General features: G+C 43.0%; 1 protein-coding gene across 1 annotated transcript in view; it reads right to left on the bottom strand.

Annotated features, from left to right (window-relative positions):
- Nucleotides 1-207: 207 nt before the first annotated feature.
- The window catches only part of LOC115522346 (calmodulin-binding transcription activator 1-like), an 82,858-nt gene continuing 62,067 nt past the window's right edge, over nucleotides 208-20,998 (bottom strand). The window contains exon 4 of the mRNA XM_030328147.1: nucleotides 208-472. Coding sequence (XP_030184007.1) covers nucleotides 464-472 — 9 coding nt within the window. The 3' untranslated portion in view covers nucleotides 208-463. The remainder of the gene's footprint in view (nucleotides 473-20,998) is intronic.

Raw genomic sequence — 20,998 nt, 5'->3', positions numbered from 1 at the left:
TAATCTGCAAAGGGTGGGGTATGTGCTGATGGGGAAGGGGTGTATGTGGAACGAGGAGGTGGTGGCTGGTTGCTGCGTATGTGAGTTATGTGTGATCACCAAGTTAACTTAGCTATTGCAAAACACAAATAGAAAAGGAGATAATATTGTACGGGGAGAGGCACTCACTAAACTTAAATTTTAGAAGGATGAAAACACAGATTACACTTTATTTTAAAAACTGAAATGAATTTTAATACAGAAAATGAAGACAGCATTTTGCAAATTTATCGCTCAAAGGGGTATCTCTATTTGAGGAAATCAGCGTGTTACACTTTGAGAGATGAAATGTTACAGCTTGTACACCAAAATTAAAAAATGAAATTAAATTAAAAAATGAAATGGTTACCAAGGTAATGCAGGTCAGGGGATCAAAGGTGAAGGGTCACACATTATTAAAAAGAAATCCAAAAGGACGGCTGCATCATGATCTCTGCAAAACAAAGGAGCTCTAGTAAGTAAAACTAGTATCTCTGAGAATTTAAAATCAAGTTCTTGAAAAGAAGACTCCCCTGTAATTGAACACAAGTCATTCCTGATTCCGTGTAGAGCCATTTTTATGTAGGCACAAAACCAAATTTCAATTACCTGTTACCAACAAAATTTTTGCAGACATTTAACGGTATAACATTAAAACCCAAAACATCTCCGATCATAAGTGACTGTGAAGTACTGACATTTCCACTGGACCCCAGACCCTGTTTTCTGGAAATTACAGTGTTTGATAAGTTGCCAATAGATCAGAAATCTAATTTGGTCACAGTGTGGTGAGGTTTTTTCCTCTCCTCAAGGAATGAGTTCCAAAATTGAGTTTTTGCAAATTTGTTTCATTTGAAGTAGCTGCATAAAATTTCCATTATTGGAACATTTAGTGTAACAATGTTCTAGAAGATAGCAATAAAGTGATACATGATGAAATAAACTGTGCAACTCCATCTATTAAGATCTGTTCTCACATTCAACTTTCACTGCACCAAGGGGAGAAAACACATTTTAGGCAAAATAACTTGCTAGTTCTAATGGATTTACACAGAATTAGTAGAAGCTGGACAAGAGAAGTATCTGACAATGAAAAAAAAGTACCTGACAAGTTAGGCTTCAATTTTTTGTTATTATTTACTCATCTTCCTCATTAACAGATTAGAACCATCGGCTTTAAAAAGGACAGGAAGAGCTAAGGTTCTGTTTTGCAACACGCGGCTACCACCTGAGTCACCACAAACCTACTTTGCGGCAACAGCAAGCATGACAATTAACACTTACAGCAAGTAATTCCCATACTCCTGTCACTACCGAAGGAAGTGAACACAACCATGATCGAGATCGTCTGCTCTCTAACAGGGAACACTCCCTGATTTCAGGACCCACAGTCCACAGCACCTCCTGGACAGCAGGCTCTGGCAGACGGTGCAAACAGTGGCTCCAGGGTAAGTGACAGGCTCCGTGGGGAGCCACAAAGGACCTGATGTCAGCACCGCCCTTCTTCCAGGCCCCTAGTTGCATTGCACCCCACGGTATCTGACATTCTGAGTTTACCTTGTTCAAATCAAATTCCAAAGACACTTACATATTAAAATACAGACAACTGCCCGAAAGGATTTTATCAAAAGGAACGGCATATGCTTTCTGATAGCTGAGAGCAATCAATAACTAAACAAACTCCATAAACATCAGATTTCGGTTCCCCCGATTAGATTCTGTTACAAAGGACGTGCAGAGAGCTGCATGCACCAGATACCAGTGTGTTAGTGCCTTAAGGCCACGATTCTAAAAACACGATTTTTTTAAGTTCCATAGCTACTGAAAAGTAAACTAGCATTTCATTTCTCTGGAATGCTCATCTCATGGAAAGTCTGTCACATATGTATTTGCTGCTAGGAGGCATGCAGGCGACTGGGAGCCCTGCAGCAGGAATCGATAGCCTATCAAACACAGGCGTGTGTTGTTCTAGGGGCTGGTGCTCAGGTTTGCGGGAGAAGGCTAGAAGCCATTGGTGTGTCAAGTTTGTTTTACTAGAAGATCTATTAAAATGACAAAAATAAGTGGGGAGCCTGGGTGGCTCAGTCAGTTAAGCTTCCAACTGGGGCTCAGGTCAGGTCATGATCTCGCAGTTCAGGCGTTCAACTCCAGCCCTGGGTAGGACTCTGCGCTGACACCTCGAAGCGTGCTCAGGAGTCTCTCTTTCTCTCTCTCTGCCCCTCCCTTGCTCTCTCTCTCTCTCTCTCTCTAAAAATAAATAAATAAAAAATAAATAAATAAAGTGGGGCACCTGGGTGGCTCAGTCGGTTGAGTGTCCGACTTCGGCTCAGGTCACGATCTCGCGGTCCATGAGCTCGAGCCCCGCGTCAGGCTCTGTGCTGACAGCTCAGAGCCTGGAGCCTGTTTCAGATGCTGTGTCTCCCTCTCTCTCTGACCCTCCCCCATTCATGCTTTGTCTCTCTCTGTCTCAAAAATAAAAATAAACGTTAAAAAAATATTTTAAATAAATAAAGTGACAAAGGGTGCATCTACTCTGATCAAGTATCTGCATCTACCCCTTCACCACCAAGACACGTGCATTTATTAACTAATTTCCTCTTAAAACTAGAGGATGGAGTCCTTATAGAGACTTTTTCTAAAGTCTTCTAAATCACTTCTAAAATTCACCAACTCACAAAAATATGTTAGCCCAAATTTTCTACCAGTTTAAGCCCTGCCAAAGCTGCAGACACACCAACCCATTCCAACATGACAGACGCCCAGGAGCAAGGAACTGCTCTCGCTACAACCAAGCACTTTCCCACAGATATGATCACAGCCTAAGTAACAAACACAAACAGAACTCTCCCCAGCTAAATACTTGCAAGCTCTGACAAACAAGCGCCTCTGAGTAAGTTTGTGCCAATAAATAAAATTCTGGGTGATTCAAGAAATCTATGAAGGACTTGAGCTAATGTTTTTCAAATGATTTTAATTGGGGTGGAGGAGAATAAAGGCCACCAGGAGTCAGCACATCCCTAGTACCCAAGGGTCCTGGAACATACTTTCATGTGTAAAAGGAGGGCTCAGGGGCAGGGCACACATTGTCACCAGAGCCCCTTTGCTGAGGCAGGCACTTGGAACACACAGACATTTTCCCACAGAAACAATCTGGCAATTGTCTACTTGACCTGAAATCTGGTGAAGCGACAGGTTGGCTCAGAATTCCAGAAGCTATGGGGCCTGAGTAGCTTTTTATTTTTTGTTCAAAGGACTGGCCCAAGCCGAAACCTGATGGATAGAAAGATTTTCCCAGCCCTCTTCCTGGACCCCAGACAGAGTGGCTCAGGAACCAATTACCATCCTCAGATCTCCTCCAGGAACCCCCTTTTCTTCCCTGAGGCCGTTTACTGGCTGACAACAAACGGACTGAATTTATACAAACCGGTGCATGCAAAGACTAAGGGGGCTTCTTCAACCCAAAACAAATGTCTCGTTGGTAGAATTGGCATTTTTCCACCAAGGGGCACACAGAGGGCTCATCTACTGCAAGACAGTTCCCTTCCAAAATGATTACCAGTAACTGAATTCAACAACAAATGCTCAAAAATCCTACTACCTCCTAAAACTTGAGGGGTATAACTAACATGTACGCTATTCTCAATCTAAACTGGAAAACTTGGGGGGCCTGGGTGCTCAGTCAGTTAAACGGACAACTTTAGCTCAGGTCATGATATCATGGCTCGTGAGTTCGAGGCCCACATCAGGCTCTGTGCTGACAGCTCGGAGCCTGGAGCCTGCTTCAGACTCTGTGTCTCCTTCTCTATCTGCCCCTTCCCTGCTAGTGTTGTCTCTCTCACTCTCAAAAATAAATAAATATTAAAAAAAAAAAAAGACATCCATAAACTGGAAAACTATGCTGCCATAGTGCAGAGTAATAACATCAAAAAAAAAAATAAACAACCAAGCTTCATTTTCATAAGACCATCAGGTCATCAGAGTTCTGGTGAAGAATACTTTTTGCAGGGAAACCCTCACCCATATTAATTAAGCTCTCAATGTCTGGACCACTTTTTAGAGGGGCATGTTTTCCAACATACTTTGTATTCTAGTTCATTTTTACTTATTTACTTATTTTTGCCAAGGACCAGCCAGCATTTATAGGCACAGAGAATTGGCTCGTTTCTCAACTAAATAAACACAGGACAAAGAACATCATTTCTAATGAGGTTAATTAAATCATAATACAAATGCTGCCATTTTCATTCACCTCAAGCATATTACTTACAAAATAAAACACATGGAAGAACCAAAAAGAAATGAAAAATAAAGAGCCGAGAAAACGCAGAGTCAGGATGCTAGGAGACAGCTGGCAACAAATGACAGTACAGCCCTATCTTACTACTTCTTTACAAAATGTCTAGTAACTCAACAGTACAATGCTTTCTACAACAGAAACTAACCTCAGCAAGTATGTTCAGAGATGAAAAAGAGAAATGGCCAGCCAAAAGTTTACAGTGTGAGCCAAAACAAAAACAAAAAACAAATCTTTACCTATAAATACAAGGAAATAAATCACCAACATGTCATTCAATAAAACAGACTGAAATAAAATGCACTTGAGCTAAGTATATCCTTCAGTTAAGTGGGGATTATATTCCTATCGCCTTTCCATGATAGGGTTTGTTAGAAATACCATCTATTGAGAAACTAAGAGAACAAAAAGCATTTGGTCTTCTGTGCCCTTCCGACAACAGTCACCATCGCTACCATTTCTTCAACTTCTCCGGAAATACAGCTCTGCCAAGCTTCTCAAAGATAGTCTGTTCAAAGAGATTTGTGTGGGGGCGCCTGGGTGGCTCAGTCGGTTGAGCGTCCGACTTCAGCCAGGTCACGATCTCGCGGTCCGTGAGTTCAAGCCCCGCGTCGGGCTCTGGGCTGATGGCTCAGAGCCTGGAGCCTGCTTCCATTCTGTGTCTCCCCCTCTCTCTGCCCCTCCCCCGTTCATGCTCTGTCTCTGTCTCAAAAATAAATAAAATGTTAAAAAAAAAAAAAAAGAGAGATTTGTCTGTCTTTTTCTCCAAACTTTCTATCAGTGACAGAGCAACCAATACCTACGATCATCACTTTACTTCCACTAGTCCTCGGAAAGAAAATAAAAGCCAAAACTACAGGTTAAATACTTTCTACCTATGATTTTACCCTCAACAATGTCATTCCCACCCACCTCCCCCTCAACAGCTTCAAAGGTTTCAGGAAAGAATGAAGAGCGTGGGAGGAAGGGACAGCAAAGAGCCCCCAGGAACTCTTCAGAGTGATGAATATGTTCGTTACGGTGGAGCAGGGCCGTGCGGTGTGGGCACGTGCACACCCTTCACTGCACACTTAAGTCCGTGCCATTTATTACATGCCAATTAAACCTCGAAAAAGCTACTTAAGAATGAGGGGGCATGCAAGACAGAGACTCTGCCCACCCCTACACCCTTTGAGCCACATGGCCGTGCTGTGGCCCCCGTGCAGAGAAGGCTGAGAGCCAAGGGGGAGTGTGGGGGAACCACTTATTGCTGAGCCGCTGGACCCCAACTCTAGAACCACATTTTCTAAATGGAAAATCAGAGAACTCTGACCGTTTCTCCGAAATGATGCAATCAGCTTTAGACATACTCCTAGCTTTGCAAATGACATGTAAATTCACCGAATATTCTCACATTTTTTTTCTTCAGATTTGAAATTTATGTCAACTTGCTGTAGCCAACGCCCATTCCTTTCTGATACTATCCCACTAGGGAAAAAGAGCAACACAACCTATGCCAAATTCCCCCAAATACAAATTTATAAGAAATAAAACAAAAGGGAAACGGGCTGGTCCACTGCGTACCTTACTTGTATCTTACTCGTTCCTCAGTTTACTGACCGCGCATGCCCGCGCTCCCTTTAACTGCTCCATGGCTTCCTGCACGATAATCAGGATCATTAAGACTCCGACCTTTGCCTTCTCCTCTTTTCACTGATGCTCAGACTTCAAACTCAGTAAGTCTTATTTATTTAAACCAAGTCACTTGTAAAAATGGTTTCCCAAGTCCTGTCACAGGGAGATTACAACCCAGTGCATCAAACAAGGAACTACACAGACTGCAGTTTTGGTAAAAGCACCAGGAGAGTCGGACCAGAACAGTCACAATCATCGCTGTAAGAAACAGGGCCCAGGTAGGTCCAACCACCCCCTCCAGCCCCACACATGACCTGCCTCCTACAGGCAGGTGTCAGTCACCATGTCAGAGCTGCCAAAGTGGACAGTTAAGGAACAAATTCCAGCTGATAACAGCTTTAAGGCAGTCCTCCCTCCCAAAACTATTAACATTTTTAAAATGCCAACTGATCCCTAAAAAGTCTTTAAAACCCAAAAGAATGAAGAAGCTACACTGAAAGGTCGGTGGCTTCACAAGACACAGCGAAGTCAGTCCTTCCCGGGCTCTGAAACCAGGTCACGTGGTTCTAGCTTCCAGTAAGAGTTCTACCACTTAATACTTCCATGACCTTGGACAAATTATTTAAATTTTCACTGAGTCTCACTCTCTTCATTGACAACATGAAGATAATGACACCCCCACTTCATAGGGTTACTGTGAGAATGACAGTAAGTAATATAAACTGCTTAGCATAGTGCTTAGGACCTACAAAGCAATCAACATTAGCTGTGTGATTGCAACGATTATGATCCTGATCATCTTATATCCTTTTTCTTATCTCATTCTTTCCAAGGTTTACAATGCTGTTCCCATTTCTGCAGGCGGAAAAGGTTAAGTTCAAGATATAGACCTTAAAAAGGTAGAGCTGGAATTCAAACTACAATCTGTCCAGATCTGCCCTACTCCATGACTTAGCACCAGAGGGTATGGAAGGTTCCCACTGGCCCTACCCCGTCCAGGGCTCTGCACATGTTAGGAAAGGCAATAAATGAATAGGTAGGTCCTTCAGGTGAATACATGCTTCCAGATCCACTGCTGTACCCATCACAGGACCTTACAAAATGCAAAAGGATACAGGTAGGGGGGCACCTGGGTGGCTCAGTTGGTTAAGCATCCAACTTCAGATCAGGTCATATTTCATGGCCGGTAGGTTCGAGCCCCGCATTGGGCTCTGTGTTGACAGCTCAGAGCCTGGAGCCAGCATCAGATTCTGGTCTTTCTCTGCCCCTCCCCAGCTCATGCACTGTCTCTCTGTCTCCGGTCTCTCTCTCAAATAAAAATAAACATTAAAAAATATTAAAGGATACAGATAGGATTTACAGCAGTGGAATGATAGCATTAAATTCAAAGGCTTATTTGCATATTTGCATGTTTGAAAAAAGGAAGATAAACCTGTTTTCCACTCTGCAGTTCTACCCACTATTGTAAATAAATGACAGATCTTGGGGTGCCTGGGTGGCTCAGTCGGTTAAGCGTACAACTTTGGATCGGTTCATGATCTCACAGTTCGTGGGCTTGAGCCCCATGTCTGGCTCTGGGCCGGACAGCTTGGAGCCTGGAGCCTACTTCGGATTCTGTGTCTCCCTGTCTCTCTCTGCCCCTCCCCTGCTCACACTCTGTCTCTCTCTGTCAAAAATAAACAGTAAAAAAAAAAATTTTTAGGGGCTTCTGGGTGGCTCAGTTGGTTGAGCGTCTGAGTTCGGCTCAGGTCATGATCTCACGGTTCGTGAGTTCGAGCCCCACATCGCACTCTGTGCTGACAGCTCAAAGCCTGGAGCCTGCTTCAGATTCTGTGTGCCCCTCTCTCTCCACCCCACCCCTGCTTGTGCTCTCTCTGTCTTTCAAAAATGAATAAACATAAATTTTTTTTTAATTTTAATAAAAGACAGATCCATTTATTCAACAAATACTTACTGAGTACCTAACTCTGGGGCGGGCTCAGTACAAGAGGTGCCAGGGGCACACAGTGAAGGGCAGAGAGGCCTCAGCCTGCGAGTGAGGACTCCCGCACACAGGGCACCATGCAGAGTGAAGGAGTGCAAGGCCATGTGCAGATCCCTGCAGGGGTGTCCCTGCAGCTCTCAAGGGGGCCTGCAAGTTTCCCCTAAGGAAATAACATACAGCAGAGATGCGAAGGACAAGGTGGAGAGTGACCATCTTTTAAGCAGCGGAAGTGACATGTAAAAGGCAGCAGAGCAGGAAGCAGCTGACAGTGCAGAAGGAGGGACTCAGGGAAAAGAAACAGGGGACGGAACAGGAATCAAGGGGAGAGGAGCTTGGCCGGAGGCTGGAGGGTGACAGATCGCACAGGCCTCACAGACCATGTTGAGTAGTTGGGATGACATCTCCAGTACAACAGGAAATCAACTAGAGGACTGAGAAAAGGGGTACTGTAACCCTGCTGCATGTTTAAAAGACCACTCTGGTGTCTGGGTGGAGACTGGGTCGGGAGGAGGCAAGGGTACAAGTAGGGACAGGAGCCAGGAGATCCCTCAAAGCAGTCTGGGCCCAGGTGATGGTGGCTTAGACGGCAGTGGTGGCTGTAAAAAGTGATTTGGACAGAAAGGAAATTTATCTGCAAACAGAACCAGTAGGTATGGATTCAGTGTGGAGTAAAAGGAGGAAGAGGAGGCAAAATGGCCTCTGAGGGGGAAAAATAGTAACGCACAGAGGAGAAACCTGATCAACACCACCTCAGCTAGGTGATCAAGGTTAACACCGTCAGTGATGAGTCATGTTGACAGCAGGCACCCCTTGATAGGACGTGACAAGGATGGCAGTGTACCTCTGGGGTCTGCCTTCCCCAAACCCATAACCCCAGCCTAGTGGTGAGGAAAAGAGCAGACAAACCCAACTGAAGGACATACAAAATATGTGATCTGTCAAGGACAACAAAAACAAGGAAAGTCTGAGAAGCTGTCACAGTCCAGAGGAGCCTACGGAGACCTGACTGAATGTAATGTGGCATCCTGGATGGAGTCCTGGAACAGAAACGGACTTTGGGGGAAAACCAAGGTAATCTGGATAATGGGTGGAGTTTAGTTTATAATAATGCATCAGTACAGATTGGATGGGACCAGTGTACCAAAGTAACGTTAAGAGAGAAACTGAGCAGGGGGTACACAGAAACCCTCTGAAATATTCTTGCAACTTTTCTGCACATCTAAACCTACTGTGAGACTGTAGAAGTTTATTTTAAAACTGCCCCCCTGCCCCAGGTCTAACTGGAGCCCTTTATTGAGACAGGAGAGACAGAGAGGAAGACAATCAATTCTTTTTCAGACACACGAAGCAGAAGCTCATCAGACCCTCCAGCAGAGACATCAGGTAGGCAGCTCTGGCGTGGAGCTGGGCAGAGAGCGCTGGGCTCAAAAACAAACAGGAGGGGCGCCTGGGTGGCGCAGTCGGTTAAGCGTCCAACTTCAGCCAGGTCACGATCTCGCGGTCCGTGAGTTCGAGCCCCGCGTCGGGCTCTGGGCTGATGGCTCGGAGCCTGGATCCTGTTTCCGATTCTGTGTCTCCCTCTCTCTCTGCCCCTCCCCCGTTCATGCTCTGTCTCTCTCTGTCCCAAAAATAAATAAACGTTGAAAAAAAAAATTTAAAAAAAAACAAACAGGAGCCTGGATGGGCCCGAATCTGTGGAATGGACGGGCGGGGGCAGGCAGGGAGGTGTCACTGAGATAAAGAATGGAAATCAAGATGTAAAGGCCCTCAGATTCCCAGAAATAATCCACACTTAACAGTCACACAGGAAAGGTCTACTTTCAAGCCCCGAGGAAATTCCACCTTCAGATGCTGAGTAGAGATCACAAGAACAAAAACCAGCACGTGGGAGGAAAGCCAGGAGCAGACACCATCCCAGAGGCCAAGGGAAAAGGCGTGTTCAACTTGCTTGACTACATCTGAGAAACCTAATCGGATAAGCCCAAAAAATGAAGTTTCAGCAGAATAATGGAAGCTAAAATCAGACTGGAGTATTTGAATCAGAGGCAAAAGTGGGGGGAAAGACAACTCTTCTAAGAAGTCTGGCTCTCAGATCTGCACACCCTGTTCACAGCAATATAATCACAACACCCAACAGTGGAGGCAAGCCAGGTGTCCATCAGCGGATGGATGGAGAAATTAGGTGCAGTGTGTACGTAACAGAGTATCACTCAGCCTATAAAAAGGAAGGACATTCTGACACCTGCTACAACATGGATGAACCTTGAGAACGTTATACTAAGTGAAACAAGCCAAACACAAAAAGACAAACATTGCATCATTCCACTTCTATGAAGAACTTAGTAGTCAAATTCACAGAGACAGAGAGGGGAACAGAGGTTTGCCAGAGGCTGGGGGGCAGGAGAGAATGGGAGTTACTGTTTAATGGGAACAGAGGGGGGCGCCTGGGTGGCTCAGTCGGTTAAGCGTCCGACTTCAGCTCAGGTCATGATCTCACGGTTCGTGAGTTCGAGCCCCGCGTCGGGCTCTGTGCTGACAGCTCAGAGCCTGGAGTCTGCTTCGGATTCTGTGTCTCCCTCTCTCTCTGCCCCTCCCGTGCTCACGCTGTCTGTCTCAAAAATAAATGAAACATTAAAAAAAAATTTTTTTAATGCGAACAGAGTTTCAGTTCCACAAGAGGAAAGAGTTCAGGAGCTAGATGCTGGGGACAGGTACACAACAATGTGAATATAGGTAATGCCAAAGAACTGTATACTTAAAAATGGAGCTAAGATGATACATTTTATGTTCTATATATCTACCATGATTAAAATGTTTTAAAAACAAGTCTGGCTCCCAGAATGGTGAATCCATATGAAGCTATGATGACCTATGATGAAAACTACTTAACTCTGGAACACCTTAACCTAGATCAGCACTCCCTCATGACATGCCACCCATGATACACGGGTAACAGGCACTGAGCCCTTCAGGCCCTGCAAGGGGCCCAGGCCACCCAGAGCCCTGCCCGGTGGGCTGTGACCTCAAGAGAACTCACCCACTAACCCAGCATACCCTGGAAATACTATTATTTTTGGATGTGTTCCCAGATGGGAGGAAAGCTGGGAATCAACAGCTAGAGAAATGAAGGTTAGCCATCATTTCAATTCTACTCTCAGGGGCAAGAAATGTTGCTTTAATTCATTTTCTTCATCAACCCACAACATTTGCTGCCAAAAGCAAAAAGAGATTGTGACCTCAGCTTACAGAAACTGGTGTTCAGATCATTCAGAGAAGCCAATGAAGTCACACTCCAGTTTCTGAAAGATCTCCGAGAACAGATACGAGTAATAATATTCATGATACATCAGACCGATCAAAACTAAGTAAGTGTGTAAGGAAAGAAGAGCACACAGTGTGGGTCTGATGAAGACACAATAAAGAGATCAATGAACAGGGGGCATCAAGATAAAGAACCATGTGCTTGTGGAAACTTAGCACAAGGTAATCAGGCAACATTTCAATCAGTATGAAAGGCTCAGAGATTCAATAATAAGCATGCATGGGGGGGATGAAATTAGCAATCTACCTCAACCTATCTACCCATTTACAGAATACGTTTATTTGTATTAAACATCTAAGGATAAAAGCACAAAACAGGGAAGAAAATCTAGGGAAAACACTACGTAACTGAGGTGGGGAGACTGTCCCAGGCACACTATCAAGGCCAGAAAGAGTCATGAGTGCATGACACATAGGACTGCCAGGGGATGTATAACGAGTTCAGAAAAGTAAGACTGAAATACAGGTGACTAGCCACGGAAAAATGATACACACACTTGTTTACAGAAAAACGAAGAAATCAGAAAGAAAAAGATGAAGAAAACGGCAGAAGAATGATCAGACAAGTCAAAAAAGTAATACAAGTAGCCAAAACATGCCAAATCTTAGGAACATACAAAGAAATGCAAATTAACAGACACGTAATTTTTCACCTGAGAAAAGAATTTTAAAACCAAGTGTTGGTTAGGGTTTGAAGAAATGGACACTCATACTCAACTACTGAGAATACAAATTGGTACAGCCTTTCTAGAGGGCACATGACAAATGTTTACACTCTCGGATGAATAACTCTACTGGCAGGCCTCTCTCCTATGGAAATAACTGGAGAAGTGTGCAAAAATATGAGAACAAGAATGTTAAGTGCATCATTGATTACATGAGCCAAATGCTGGGACAATCCATAAGGGATTGCTTTAAATTTTTACAAAACATCCCTGGCTATGGCTCTGGCGTGGGAAATGAGCACAACAGAGAATGGCATGGGCAAAAGAATGGTCAGGCAAGAGGCATGCGTGATTCCTCCTGTGTGTGTGTGGGAGAAGGGGGATGTATGTTCTCACGTATACATATACACGTAAACACACACACACATATGTATGCATATTCATTACACACTCATACGTGATTTACATATGCACCTTTAACGTTCAGGGAAGGATATAAATCAAATTGTTGACAATGGTTATCTCCTGAGGTGTAAATTTTAAGAAAAAGTTTCAATTTTTAATCTCTACACTCCTTTGTTGTTAGCATGCTTCCAATGATCACTGATTATCTTTGTAATTAAATATACGTTTGTATACATTTATAATAGAAATCTAATAAAGTGATTTCATTGGGAGGGGTAGATTACCTATGGCAAAAAGGATGTAGGCGATTTAGTATGCTCCCTGTTCCTCATTCACAGTCCTCTGAATATAAGCCAGCTTCCAGCTATGACCGAATGGTCTTAAAACATCTGTATCAAATTCTTTTCAACAAAGGAATGCCCTACACTCGTCAGAAGTTACATCTTCTTGAGCTAGGACATTATATATGGCATTGGAATCTTCAAATAAAAAGCCTAAGACTTGACAAATAAAGGGCAATCTTCATGCATACCTAAATGAGAAGAAGGAGTTATGGTCTGTCAATACGATTTCAAGCAAACAAAAGATCACCACAAGGCGAAACTTAGCAAAGGCTACATGAAACACTCACTGAAGGATGAGTCCAGTTAACTGATCGGAAGAATAACGGCAAGGAGTGTAACTTTAAACTCAATACATAAGCGCTGCAGTTGAACTCTAGCTAAACTGGTTTAACTGGTATTAAACTGCCACCGCACACGCGCGCGCGCGCGCGCGCGCGCGCACACACACACACACACACACACCCCGCCAGCACCACCACTTTAAGGGAGCAAGACAAGTTGTAAAAGAATTTCAATATATAAATCAATATATACTACCAATTTGATTTTTAAATTACTAGAAACAGCCACCTTTCACCTGGGTAATACCCCGGATGATGAGGAGATATGTAAATTATTATTAATATAACTGAGAAACATACAGTGGACAAAACTAATGTCATGAAACAAAGTTAACTCAAAGAATGCAAAATATAATTAAGCCCTCTAAAAATATAGTTAAATCCTCTAAAAGCAAATATAATTTACAGGAGTCCCCCCTTATCTGCGAGGAACACCCTCGGTGGATGCCTGGAACCACAGAGAGAACTGAGCCCTCTACAGACTGTGTTTTTTCCTATGTATATGTTCTCTGATAATGCTTAATATATACGTTAAGAGATTAATAACTAATAATAAAATTGAACTGTAACAATATACTGCAATAAAAGTTACGTGAATGTGGCCTTTCTCTCAAAATATCTTACTGTACTGTACTCACCCTTCTTGCTGTGATGATGTAAGATGACAAAATGCCTACACCATGACATAAAGTGAGAGGAACGACATAGGCACCATGACAGAGCGTTTGGCTACTACTCACCTCTGACAATGTCAGGAGGAGGATCATCTGCTACCAGACCACATCCGATTGTGTGTTAGGTGATACCGCAAACAGCAAACCACAGTTAAGGGGTGACTGCTGTAATCTGAATTGGGGGTATCAGCAATTATACCCCTACAATATGCAGACCCTCCCTACAATGTATCATCATCCACGACTAATCTCGTCTTGGCCCCTCAATGTGAGATAATAGAAAATGTATATTAGTCTCTGGCCCCATGCATGTCACAAAGCTCCCAAACCCTTATAATTTTCCTAAATGGTAAGATTATCTTTTGTTCTGATATTTAGTATTCAACCCTATCTGTGACACAGGGCTCCTAAAATCCTTGTCTATTCCTAAACGACAAGAGCACTTGAAGCATCTTTTGTTCTTATGAGGCAACTTCACATTGCCTCCTGGATGGTTCCTGAAAGGTGCTGGTCACCAGAAAAACCAGGCCACGATCAGAGGCTTGGAATTTTCAGCCCCACCCCACCCTCCAGAGAGGGAACAGGGGCTGGAAATGGAGTTAACAACTGATAACGAGGAAGCCTCCACAAATCCCCAACAGTATGGGGTTCAGGGAGCTTCCAGGCTGGCAAATACATCCATACATGGCAGGTGACCTACCCCACCTCCACAGGGACAGAAGCTCTGGACCCTCCCAGACCTTGCCCTATGTATCTCTTCATCTGGCTATTCACCTGTATCCTTTATCGTGTCCTTTAACAGGGGAACCTGGGGGGCTCAGTCGATTGAGCATCCGACTTCGGCTCAGGTCATGAACTTGTGGTTCATGAGTCTGAGCCCCCTGTCGGGCTCTGTGCTGACAGCTCAGAGCCTGGAGCCTCCTTCGGATTCTGCGTCTCCCTCTCTCTCTGCCCCTCCCCTGCTCACACTCTGTTTCTCTCTCAAAAATAAATAAAGGTTAAAAAAAAAAAAACTTATCATGTCCTTTAATAAACTGATAGACATAAGTTTTCCTTTCTACAAGAACTCTCCTGAGTTCTGTGAGCCGCTCTAGCAAATTAATCAAACCCGAGGAGGGTGTCATGGGAACCTCAGATCTGTGGCCCATCAGAAGTACAGGTGAGAACCTGGACTTGCCACTGGCATCAGATGAGATGGGAGTGGTCTCGTGGGGCTGAGCCTTTAACCGGAGGTATCTGATGCTATCTCCAGGTACACAGCTTCAGAATGGAGTTCAACTTGTAGGACACCCAGCTGGTGCTGCAGAGAACCCCTCCGACATCCAGTGTCAGAAGCGCTAGGAGCATGGCCGGGGTGTGAGCACTGTAGGGGGACACAGGAGGACTGAGTTTTTCCGCAACTCCTTCCTTCCGATCCCCAGGATCCTGTCTCATTCATCGTTCACACATTTACTGAGCACCTACTATGCGCCGCGCACCACTCCAACCTCTAGGGGTACAGCAGTGAATAAAACAAAAATCTCTACCCTGGTGTATCCTGCATTCCAGTGACATCCAATCCATCAATGCTGCCCGTACCACTTAAAACTACATCCCACCGCCCACCCTACCTCAGCTCCTATATCTCCCTGTTAATAGGTTCTATTTGTTTTCCTTTTTACAATTCATTTAGCACCTTACTTTGTTTACGTTCAGTCTTCTCCATTAGAATGTAAGCCCCCTGAAGACAGATTTCTTTTTTGGTTTTATGTGTATTCCAAGAGTGGAGAATACTGCCTGGCGTAAGACATTCCAATATTTGTTTACCTGACTGCCTTCTCTCTATGGTCTCTCCCTCCCAACACAAATCACTTGTCCCCCCCTCTCCCAACCTCTGTAAAACAAAACACAAGGTTCCCGGCTCTACACCCTACCCCCACCTTCCACTTTACAGCCAAGCTTCAAGTTACAGCAATTACAGAACTGCAGTATGCCGTGGTCTGCACTCCACCTGGGGGCCTGGGGGCCTGGGGGCCTGGGGGCCTGGGGGCTCGAACTTGTCTCGTCCCCAGCCACTCCCTGCCTCCCTGCCCACTTCTTCACACACCCCAGGGCTCTTCTGCCCTCAGTCCAGAACCTCCTCTCTGATCACTGACCTCATCAAGCTAACTCTTCCTCATTCTCCTGTCTCAAGTCATGAAAAGAACAAAGTATCACTTCGTAAGAAAGTCTTCCCGGCTTCCAATCTAAATTAGACCCTCCTCTCCTATGGCAGCCTGCACTTTCCCTTCATTACCCCTTTACTGGACTTTGTAAATATGTGCATATTCTTATGACTATTTGCTTAAATGGCTGTTTCCCTTTGAAGGCAAAGGGTGTCTTTATCACCACTGTATACACCCATCCCCAGGGACTGGAGCAGTGCCTGATTCAGGAGGAGCTCCTGCCTGACAGAATGGTGGGCTATCCTACTAGGCTTCAGTGTCTATTTTGTCCACTCAACTATCTGGTAACAAGCACATTTCTATGTCTGGCATGGAGAGAATGGTTAACAACATGTATTAAATAAATGCTGAACGCATACAAAGAAGGGGAGACACCATAATCTTATTTGCCAAGGGGAAAAAAAAACACCGGCATCATCTTGGCATCTTGATCTATACAGCCTTCTAGATGTTTTCACTTAAGCACTGCAACACGGATGGCTTCTCCAACATCCAGTTCCTGCAGCACGTGCAGTTCCCAGCACCCAGCCAGCAGCTTCTCTGGCCTCCAGACAATGTGGCACACAGAGGCCAGCAACGCCTGGCGGCCAGCAGCTTCCCCCGGCACCGCCACCTTGGGGGAATTTGCAGCAGGGTACCCCCAGTAAGACAGCTCCCCACAAAAAAGCTTTCCTAGGATGTACTAGAGAGCCACTTCGGCCAAGTCCCAGAGGATAGATTCCTACCAAGCTCCACCAGCACGAGGCCAAAAGCCACCTCAGCCACCTCTCGGCCTTGCGGTAAGCCACAGCGTGCCCTCAGGACAAGGTCCGGGTCTCATTCCTGGGGGCCAGGGGCCTTTCCCCTGGGAGCTCGCTCTCTCAGCCCTAGAGGCGGCAGCAGCTCTGCGTCTCTGCTACTCTTAGCTTCTTTCAAGTTCTCTTTACTTCTTGCCAGCCCATCTCTGGTTACTTCAATTCCCTGTCACAGTTAAAAATTCTTCATAGTAAACTTTTTCTTTCAACTTACTGTTTGACTTCTCTTTCCTGACTGGATCCAGACTGATATGGATTTGGAATTAATTTGTATGTTTGTACGGTAGGGCGTCACATTTCTTTTCTTTCCCACATGAATATCTAGATTACCATCTATTCAAAAGACTGTCCTTTCTCTACTATTCAGGAGTGCCTCCTGTGCAATAAATCAAATTTCCAGATCAAGCGGATCTGTATCTGAACTCGTTTGGTCATTTGATCTACCTGTCTACACAACATTCTTTTCATTACCATAGCTTGATAATCAGTCCCACTATTCAGGACAGTAAGTCTGCTCAGGGTGTTCTTCAAAATTATTCTGGCGATTCCTTGCTGTTTACATTTCCATGTATACTTTAACATCAGTTTGTCAAGTTCCACCAAAAAAAAAAAAAAAAAAAAAACTGCTGGCATTTTCAATGGTATCATATTAAATGCATAGATGAGGGCGCCTGGGCGACTCAGCTGGATAAGTGTCTGACTCTGTATCAGCTCAGGTCAGGATCCCAAGGTCATGGAATTGAGCCCCCCTGTCAGGCTCCACACAGAGCATGGAGCCTGCTTAGGATTCTCTCTCTCCCTCTGCCGCCCCCCCTCTAAAAAATAATACATAAAATTTAAAAAAAAATTTTAATGCATAGATGAATTTGAGAAGAATCAACATCTTACAATAGTGAGTCTTCTAATCCATGAACATGGTATATCTCTATTTAGATCTTTAACTTTTCTCAATATTTGTTTTCTGTATAGATACCTCATGTTTCTACAGATTAATTCTGAAAAGTTTGATGTTATTTCAAGTGATATTTTTATTACATTTTGTTAGTTGTTGGTATATAAAATTGAGACTGTGTCCAGCATTACCTTAAATCTTGCAACCTTACTTATTAATCATAATTAACTTATAAGGAAATATTCTGGATTTTCTTCGTACACAATTATGTCATCTACAAAATCAGTTTTATTCTTTACTTTCAGACACTTGTGCTTTTTATTTTTCTGGTCTTATTAAACTAAGTAGGACTTCTAGTAAAATAATGATTAAAAATGGTAACAGTAAAAGTAACTTAATTTCTTCCCCAGCTCAGAAAGAAAATTTCCAACATTTCACTATTAAACATGATGTTTGCTACATAATCTCTATCAAATTAAGGACTGTTACGATTTAGTCATGATGTGTTGTAGGATTTCATTTTAAATGGATGCTCAATTTTATCAAAAGCAATTTTTGTATCTATTGACATTATCACATTATTTTTCTGCTTTACTTCATTAACTTGGTGATTTATAATGATTTTTCAAACAGGAAGCCTATCTTTATAAGTCTGAGTTCAACCTTTTGAAATCTGTCAAGAATTACTTTGGGGATCAGCAATTTTGATAAATGTTCCATGACTGTATAAAAAATACATACAGTTTCTAGATATTGGATGCAGTGTCCTATTTATTTCATATTTCATTTTATTCATTTTTAATATTTATTATTTCAGATTACTTGTTCTCTGTCCCACCGGGTCTGATCTACTGGTAAACCCAGTAAGATCAATTAACTCAAGTTTTTAATTGTGTAATTGAGATATTTTATACCCTGATTCTTTATCAGTTAATAAAATGCATTAAAATTTCCCACTGTGATTTTGGATTTGTCTATTCTTTGTTAATTTTGTCAATTTTTGCCTTGCGTATGTTGAGACTTTATTTTCAGGTACATACAGATGCAGATCTGTTGAGCTGACTACTTTATCATTATGAAATGTCTCTCCTTCTCCCTAGCAATGCTTCTCTGCCCGAAGTTCTACTTTATGAATCTAATCAAGCTTCCTTTCAGATAGTGTCTACCTATCTGCATCCTTGTAAGCAGCATGAAGTTATGCTCCACTTTATTTTTTAAACTGCTCTGTCACTTTTTGTATTTTAAATGAAAACTTTAGTTCATTTTTCTTTCATATAATTACTAATATCACAGGTTTAAATTTACCTTCTTACTGTTTGCTCCCTGTCTGTCCCAAATGTTCTATGTTTCTTCTTCTGTCTTCCTGCCTCCTTTCGGATTAACCAAGTTTTACTTGATGACAACTCCTCCTCCTATTTCCCCTCTGTCAGTCTGGTAGGTATATATTCTCTTACTATTCTTTTAACGAATATCTAGAGATTACAACATGCATCCTTGATTTATCAGTCTAAAGTAAATTAATATTTTTGCCACTTTCTGGACGATGCACAACCACAGGCTGCTAACTCTATTTACATCCCCACAACTTATATGCCATTACTATATATATTTAATTCTATGTATATCATAAACCATGCAAGACACTACTGCTGTCCTATACATCGATTCATTTGCATCCACCCTTGCTTTGTTCTTCACTTTGCCTGCACCTTAAAGCTCTCATGCAGGATCATTTTCTTTCTGCCTAAAGAAAAATCTTTACTATTACTTCCTCCAGTGCACGTCTGGTGGGATCACTTCTTTCCATTTTTTGTTGATATAAAAAAGATGGTATTTTGTCTTCTCTTTTAAAAGTTTTTTTGCTGGGTATAGAATTCTAGGCCAGCAGTTCACCTCCTTGTTTGTATTTCTAAAATATTCCGTCGTCTTTGAGTTCTGCTTCTTTTGAGAAATTAGCTGTCAGTTTTACTGCTCTTTTGAATGTAATGTGTGATTTTTCTTTGGCTACTTTTAATTTTTTTTTTTTTCGTTTATTTATTTTTGAGACAGAGAGAGACAGAGCATGAACGGGGGAGGGGCAGAGAGAGAGGGAGACACAGAATCGGAAGCCGGCTCCAGGCTCCGAGCCATCAGCCCAGAGCCCGACGCGGGGCTCGAACTCACGGACCGCGAGATCGTGACCTGAGCTGAAGTCGGACGCTCAACCGACTGAGCCACCCAGGCGCCCCTCTTTGGCTACTTTTAAGATTTTCTTGTTATCTCTGGTTTTCAGCAATCTTATGTTTCAGCGAGATTTTATCTGAATTTATCTATCCAGCTTAGGGTCTACGGTATTTCTTGAATTTGTGATCCGATGCTTTTGTCTGTTATAGACAACTCTCGGCCATTCTCTCTCCAAATACTGCTTCTGTACCATTCCTCCTTCCTCTCTTACTGGATTTCAAATACGTGCTCATTCAACATTTTCACTGACTCACATCATACATACATTCTCTGACGTATTTCCTATCCATCTTTCTCCGTATTTCTCATCGTTCTGAATATTTCTTTTCAATTTATTGCTACTACTAATCTACTGTTAAGTCCATCAATTAACCTCTGAATTTCAATTCAGTTATAATCCTTCAATCTAGAATTTACATCTGGTTCTATCTTTTTTTTTTCCTTTTTTTAAAATTTCCTGTTCCCTGATTCTTCATCTTGTCTTTGATTTCTATTTATTTTTATTTTTTTAATGTTTATTTATTTTTGACAGAGACAGAGCATGAGTGGGAGAGGGGCAGAGAGAAAGGGAGACACAGAATCTGAAACAGGCTCCAGACTCCGAGCTGTCAGCACAGAGCACGACTCGGGGCTCGAACTCACAGACAGCGAGATCACGACCTGAGCCCAAGTAGGAAGCTCAACCAACAGAGCTACCCAGGCGCCCCTTGTCTTTCATTTCTTTAAACATATTATGTATATCACCCTTTTCTAAAATGTCATTATCTGGAACCCTGTGGCTCCTCTTCCACAGTCTGTTGTTTCTCTTGGTTTCAGCCAAAGTGTCAAAATCTCATCTATCGGATGAGTGCCAGTTGTAAATAAATGCAGATATCATTTGAGGTTCTGGGTAACGTTATCTTCTTCCAGAAAGGATTTACATTTATTTCTATCAAGATCACCTTGATCCAGTCAAAAACTAAGAGGATTTGAAGTTAAACTTCAGCACTTCTGAGAGACTGCTATTCCTAGCGTGCAGGCCTTTGAGACCTCGGCTCACAGCCTAAGAAGTTTTCCAGCGTCCCTCCTCCCTGATCTGTATCAAAGTATCATTTTTGTCCTCCACCCTCCAATCCCTTGAGTCCATCAAAATTTCTGTTCAGTTTTTCAGCTTCTTGTTTGCCTGCCTCTTCTTGAATTAGCAAGTTCCTCTAGGGCAGGAATAGATTCAAATCTGGTCGCATAT

The sequence above is a fragment of the Lynx canadensis genome, chromosome C1 (genome assembly GCF_007474595.2).
Source record: "Lynx canadensis isolate LIC74 chromosome C1, mLynCan4.pri.v2, whole genome shotgun sequence".
NCBI classification, from domain to species: domain Eukaryota; kingdom Metazoa; phylum Chordata; class Mammalia; order Carnivora; family Felidae; genus Lynx; species Lynx canadensis.
The sequence above is the reverse complement of the archived record's forward strand: the minus strand, read 5'-3'. Positions and strand labels throughout refer to the sequence as shown.